Genomic DNA, 7,365 nt, shown 5'->3' with positions numbered 1-7,365 from the left:
ATTCCCTAGAAATGCTGGGGGGGGGGGGTTCAGGACTTTGTCTGAACCTCGTGAGCTCAGCACATCTTTTCTGTCCTCCTGTCAGTCATCTTTTCCTTTCTCCCCCCACAGTGTAGTTGTGATTTTCTGCACAAAGTGGCATGAAATATCTTAAAAGCAACTCGGTGCACATGCTTGCTCAGAAACGCACAGAGGCAGGCCGCTTTTCACAGTCAGCAGTGCCTAAAAGCAAACAGACAGGAATAAACCAGGCAGCTTTGGATTTGTCATTATGCAGGGCATAAACACCCCCCCCATCCTTCATGTGCTGCTAATGCAGTGTTACAAATTAATATCCCAATAGCATTAGGCTACAATGTGCTAACGGCGGAAAGAGAGAAAGAAGGGAGATTTGGGGAAGCGTAAGCATGGATTTGGGAATTTTGCACGCACACACACACACGCATACGTATGATTTAGCGTTCCCTTTCAGTCGGTCACGCTCGACGTCACGTCGGATGACCGACGAAATTGGGCGCTTAGAGGAGAAATGTTAATGTCAAACAAAAGAATTCGAAGTGATATATATATATATATATATATATAATGTAATAAGAATAAGAATATTATTATTATTATTATTATTATTAGTATTATTATTATTGTTGTTGTTGTTGTTATTGTTATTTAATGGGGTGAGGTTTGCCTTCTTTTTTGTACCTAGCTGATCACATAATATACCTAAAAATATATCATGAAATTTTACAGCTTTTGATTTTATTTAACCAGTATTTTAATATAACTGTAGTTAAAGTTAAAAAGGTTCTGCTAACCTTACTATCTGATTTAAGCATTTGCAGATGCCTTGTGTTTTTTAAGTCCGTTAATAATAATTAATACAAAAAAAAACCAAACAAAAAAAAACCTTTTAGTTTTCTGTAGTCTGATGTACTGTGTGCAGGAAAACTTTCACCATGAAGCCAATAAACAGATTTCATTTAGCCATAGCGTTAAACAGTCTACACTTTGTATAATAAAGTATAATATTGGAATATTTTAGATGTAAATTATATTGTATGATTTATACCAATAGTTGCAAGTCTATATATGGCAGACTGTTATTACTGTTTGGACTGGATTAAATAGAAATAAGAAATCTAATTTACGGAGGATTCATGATTTTCTCCATGTAATCACACCCACATATTCAACTGAATAATAAAATAATAATAATAATTATTATAATTTAGTTCATTTAGCTTACAAAATGGCAGAATACAGATTTACAGAAGACTTGGTCAGAGCCATATGAGTCATATTTATGGTTATATTCCCTATGCAATATCGTATCTGGTAAACAGCAATTATTATTGCGGTGGATTGCAATTGACCCATCAGTATATCTGAGCAAGCCAAACCAACACAATATAGAGTATCAAGTATATATTACATATCAAAAGTAATATGATGGGTTCCCACAGGAAGCTGAAATACATGCTGAGAGGTCATTCATTTGACGCAGTGACTGTTTTCTCTGCAAATAAGCGGCTCCTGTGCCTGGTTTCACACACCTCATCTCATATATGAGGCAGAGTTATGGCAGGAATGAACTCCGGGGCTGAAAACACTGCCTGTGTCTGAAAGCAGATGGGCCGGTGTCTGTGGAGCAGAATGGTGACGTTACCTGCAGCTGCCAGACTCCGTGATTAAGGAAAGTGTGCTAAAGAGTTGTTGTAATAATCAGGCTTGTCTCTGCGTGTTGTTTTTAGGGCGACTCTATGAGGACAAACATTCAGCTGGACTTTGGGGACGGTACGGCCGTGTCCTACTCCAACCTGAGCTGGACGCAGGAGGGCATCCGGCACGTGTACCGCAGCGCAGGCATCTTCAGAGTAACAACGCTGGCGGAGAACAGCCTCGGGTTCGACACGTCATCCCTCCACCTGCATGTGACGTGTAGGTTTCACACACACACACACACACACGCACAAATGAGCGCCTACTTCAGTGTGTATTTTTAGTCTACATGAAGTTGGGAAGTTATTTCAGGTGTGTTATAAAACATTCTCCAGTTTGCTAAGGTACCAAAAGGTACCGAAACATTATACTATAATGTTATGGTAGTATTTTTGTCTTAACTTTTAGTAAAAAGACCTTATCATCTTTGATGAATTTATTTGTGTGTAGTATTGTTTAAGATAATAAGACTTGTTTGTCAGAGAATATATCTTGAATTAACTTTATTTTTCCTACCTCTTTGGCAAAGTCAATTAGTCCAAGCTTTAACTTCACTAAATGTTGGTAGATATACCCTTGTGGAAAAAGTACACTTTAGCATACTTTTAAAAAGAGTAATTATTGCATAAATAATATGCTTTAAAATAATATACTAAAATGTAGACACTTAGTTGGTTTTATTCATTTCATCTAATTGTCAATTGCAGTTAAATTAAAATTATTATTAATGTATATTGATTGCAGTTAGCTGAACTTCATGTTGCTTTTTTAACCTATGTAAGAATAACTTTGGTATATCTATATATGTAATTTCATGTAATGTATGCAATTTCATAATTACTTATGTTGTCTTTAGAAGTAATTATAGTGTACTGCTGCATTGACAAGCAATAAAGCAATAAAAATAAACAAATATGATTTTATTGTTTTTAATATATATATATATATATCAGGAAATAAATATGATAATATTTAATATATATTTTTTCCAAGTGCATTTTGTGTTAAGACGTCATGAAATAAGTCAAGAAACTCTCTTTAAGTACACTTAAGTGACCTTTTGTTTCATTACTATTATTATCTGTAAGTGCAATTTATAAATAGATTAAAACCAATAAAAAAACTGTAGAAGAAAACAGACTAATTTATCATATGCTCTCTGAAAATATGTTTTAATATTTCTTTTTTATTATTATTGTTGATATTTGTTAAAGATATTTAGATAGTTTTAAAATGGAACAAAAATGGAACAAAAAGATAAACAAGAGTAAACTGATTAAAACAAAAATGCAATAAAAAGTGTTATTTCACTAATTGGCCCAATTATGAACCAGTATCCTACTCTATTTAGCCGGCAAAAGAGCACAAATTATACAACAAATACTAGAGGCTGTCTTGTCTACTATGTTAAATAAATCTTTGGTAAAAAAAAAAATTGGTAGCCACACAGGCAATAAAGTGGCTGGGCACTGGTTAGCAAGCTTTGAATAAGCATCTCTTAAACACAAACTGAGCACACTACTCTAGGTAGGTGACTTTCATAGTTGCTCTGCCAAAATCTGCATGTGTCCTTCAACTCCACAGGTGTAGTACACTACTGTGCTCAATTACTGCTTTTAGCTCCACTTTTCACAAACAAACAGGGGGTGGGCACTTGTGATCAGATGAGAGCAATTAGCTCCAAATTTTATTTCCTGATGTGCATTAAATACTGAAGCGGAATTATTTAATACAATAAACATTGGTTAGGCTATTTAAAAAAGAAACAAAGAATTGCACCCAGGGAGAAGTAAACAATGCGTAAAGATCTCAGATGAGTGAATAAATGGTGACAGAAGTAATATTTATAAATATATATTTATATTTATTATTAGTATTTATTCATGTGTTTGTGCAGACTTACTAGATATGGGTCACAATGGTTGTCTAGTTATCCAAATAGTTTATCGAGTCAGCTGATGCGAGCTTTACTAACGTGACCTGCCAGAACTAACACTACGCTTGATATTCTTTCTGTATTTTTTTTTCCTCCCAGTTTTGACATTTTTAGTGCTAATACTTAATTTAGCATGTTGTGCTGTAGGTGTTAGACTGTTAGCCCATCGAAACTCTATTGGAAAAGTTACCTGTTGACTGACTTCTTGGCACTGTTTTATTTATTTATTTATTTATTTTTTCGAAAGTCCCACTGCGAGTGTTGCGTTTTTAAAATGCCGTGCCAAGTTAAAAATACATTTTTTTTTAAAAACAGGTCTCAAGATCCCTGCATTCTGTTTCCATTCCCTTGCTTTCCGTCTAGCTGTGTTTGAACAGCATCCAATCGGGGTCAGGTGAAGCCGAAACCAGCCTAATTATACAAGACCAAATAGTCGACTAGTTATTCATCCCACTGGCTAGTTGTTTTTGCGAAATATTTAGTTTTTGCTCACCCCTTGCACTGTTTGCTGTTCTTGTATTGACTGTGTGAGTGTGTGTGTGTGTGTGTGTGTTTCAGGTCCTGTGGAGCATATTCAGCTGCTGGCTCCATATGTGGTCATTAAGAATAAGGAGGTGAACTTGACGGCAGTGGTCTGGCCTTCTCATTTCAGAACGCTCACCTATTTCTGGTGGCTGGGGAACAACACGGAGGTACAACCAGCTCCTAATTACAGATTTTCTGCCTCGCTTTGTTGGGCGAAGGCCTCCGAGACATTTTACGGTAGAAGATAAACAGAACAGGAGCAATGAACCGTTAATAATGTAGTTCTTGTTCTTGTCGTTTTTGTGGTATTTAGATGTGTTCTTTAGTTTATGCTTGTTCGCGCTGAACCATCAATAAAGCCACTGGCGCTATTCATTTTAAAAGAGTTTCCTTTTTAAGAAAGTCATTGAGCTTACAAATACCAAAAAATCTATGGATTAAATTTGGATTGTTTTTGTTTTGTATGCACTATGTTTGTGGTGCTAGCCCATCATTACGTTGGACAGCAGTATTTCCCACACGTTCAGCACTGAGGGCATGGTCACCGTCACTGTTCAGGTCTCATCAGGAGACTCTATACTACAGAACACCAGAAGCATCGCCATACAAGGTGAGTGTTCACATTCAGACAAATATGACATGGTACTGATGACAGGTTCTGCACTTTAGATTTTTATTTTTCTGTACATTTGTTTGCCAAAGTGTCATCAGCTTAGATGTGAATTTAAAAAAAAAAAAATTACAATACAGAATAGCAACGGGAATTTCACATTGTCTGAAGAAAACATGATTGGTGCTTGCCTGCCCAAATCTTGCCACCACAATGCCAGGGCGTTGCTATGTAGTTGCTATGGTGGGTAGTTGCTAAAGTGTTCTGGGTGGTTGATAGGCTACTGGCCTAAGTTTCTATGAATTTTTATGCCATGTTTAAAAAATTATCTCGACATAGAGATAGATAGATAGATAGATAGATAGATAGGTGTGTGTATTTCTTTTTAATATGGGTTATTTCTAATTTAATCTTGTGTTTTATATTTATGATAATTGTGTCTATTCCTATACCTCAACCAGTTTATTATAATAATTTTTGAGATGTCACTTTCATTACCATAATTTTGACAACATAATTCTATTTCACACAATGCTTGATTTGTGACGTGGCAGAAATATGGACGATTTTCTGACACACTAAAACAATTCTCCTGTGATACATTCATGACCATTTTAACATTGCTATTATGGAGGAAGTTGATAAACTAGTGAATCATTTTTCCAAAAGTGCATAGTTCACAATTCAACAGTATGTGCTCAATGAGACATTAAATATAGTTAATATAGTCACATTAATGTTATTTAAAGGATGTGTAATGACAAATTGTGAATGTGAGGTTTCTTATGCTACATACGTACTGTATAAAGGCTTATGTTTCAAGTTACTTTTTCCTCTTTACTTTTTTTTTTCTCTATGGTAACAATAATTTACTGTATATGTAACTATAAACAGGGCTCGGATTGAGGGGGGATGCAGGGGGATGGCATCCCCCTGATTGAAAAAAATGACAAAAAGCATCCCCTTGGTAAAACTACTTCTACATCTACTTATGATAATTCACAAACTAAATAGCGGCGATTGGCCAATAAGAACTCGGTACTATAACAAGCTGCTCACAAGCGGAAGCAAGTTTTCATCATTTTTCGTGCAAAATGGTTCAAGCGCAACTTTTGAAGTTCTTTAAAAACACAACAGAAAAGGTATGATTTTTCCTTGATTATAACTTAAAGACATTCCCCGACATTATGTTATTGTGCTGTACACTCTAAAAAATGCTGGGTTAAAAAGGGACAAACCCAGCTATTGGGTTGTTTTGATCCAGTGGTTACAACACCCCAACCCCCATCCCGCCGAAAAAGAAACTGACCACACCATCCCCCCTGAAATATTTTTACAATTCGACCACTGACTATAAATAACCCTACCCTTGATGAAATGTATTATTGCAGCTTTCAGAGTGTTCAGAATTACAGGACATTTTCTCTTGACACTGCAAGCTAGTCATAAAAACTCCCTTCTGGCAACTGCCAAATAGACTGTAATCATTTTTGTGATCAGCACTAACCTTTCCATACCTGTCAGTAATGATAACTCTGCTACAGCTCGACTAAATCATCTGGAACAAATCACAACAGATAGGAGGTGTTGGGCATCTTAGGAGAGAAAGAATTAAGGGTCTGTCTCTGCTTCTCTCTTCCTCTCTGACAGAATTCTTCAAATCGCTTCTTTTATCTTTCTCTCCTAATCTGGACGAGGCCAACCCGGACATCCCGGAGTGGAGACAGGATGTGGGTCGGGTAATTAAGAAGGCTGTTCTCCAAGTGAGTGGGAATTTATTCTATCGCTGTCTTTTCCTGGCTCGTCTCTGTAGTTCCTCCAGATCCTGGTCAAATACCTCCCGGTGCCTTTATTCTATCCTTTGTCCTTGTCCTTTACACTTTGCTTCTATATTTTTGTTCACTGAAAAATAAATGAATTACTAAATAAATCCAGGAACAATAGGTAAAAACAAAAACACAGGATTTTAAACAAATAAATTCATGGACATTAAATATTTATTAGACATAAATAACAATAAAAAATATTAATTTTTTTATTAATACATTTGAAATAATTACTTAAATCAAATATTGCATTATACTATTTAGATTGCTGTCTAGCAACAAGTTTTTAGGTTATTTTATTTCCTTACCCATTGGCAAATTGATTCTTGTCCATATTTTCTTATAACAAGAAAAAAAAAATCAGTCTAGCAAAACAAATTTAATTACATTTATTCTTAGTTCATTTGCAAATTGATTTTGACCTTTGATTTTCTTTGATGTATGCTTAAAACATGAAAAACTGGTGGCACATATTTAGATATTTTCACTATAAAACCAGACAAAAAAATAATAAAGATTGTTTTTCAACTTTTAATGTCTCTTTGTTTACATTTTAAATAATTATATATTAAATTAATTATTTTATTATTTTATTTAGATTCAAGCTTCCATTATATCAGAGAAAGCAATCAGCCTATCAAGAATTATTATTAATATATATTTCTCACTTCATTTGCAAATTGAGTTTGACTATATTTTCTTTGATGTTCTCTTAAAACACGAAAAATAATAATAATAATATATATATATAT

At 34.7% G+C, this 7,365-nt stretch overlaps 1 protein-coding gene across 1 annotated transcript in view; it reads left to right on the top strand.

Moving 5' to 3' along the window:
• LOC107729345 (VPS10 domain-containing receptor SorCS3-like) overlaps positions 1-7,365 on the top strand; it is a 198,891-nt gene that overhangs the window by 143,729 nt on the left and 47,797 nt on the right. The window contains exons 18-21 of the mRNA XM_016539811.1: positions 1,749-1,935; positions 4,211-4,344; positions 4,664-4,787; positions 6,438-6,550. Coding sequence (XP_016395297.1) covers positions 1,749-1,935; positions 4,211-4,344; positions 4,664-4,787; positions 6,438-6,550 — 558 coding nt within the window. The remainder of the gene's footprint in view (positions 1-1,748; positions 1,936-4,210; positions 4,345-4,663; positions 4,788-6,437; positions 6,551-7,365) is intronic.

This window comes from Sinocyclocheilus rhinocerous, unplaced genomic scaffold (genome assembly GCF_001515625.1).
Source record: "Sinocyclocheilus rhinocerous isolate Xijiao unplaced genomic scaffold, SAMN03320098_v1.1 scaffold1148, whole genome shotgun sequence".
NCBI lineage: Eukaryota > Metazoa > Chordata > Actinopteri > Cypriniformes > Cyprinidae > Sinocyclocheilus > Sinocyclocheilus rhinocerous.
The sequence above is the reverse complement of the archived record's forward strand: the minus strand, read 5'-3'. Positions and strand labels throughout refer to the sequence as shown.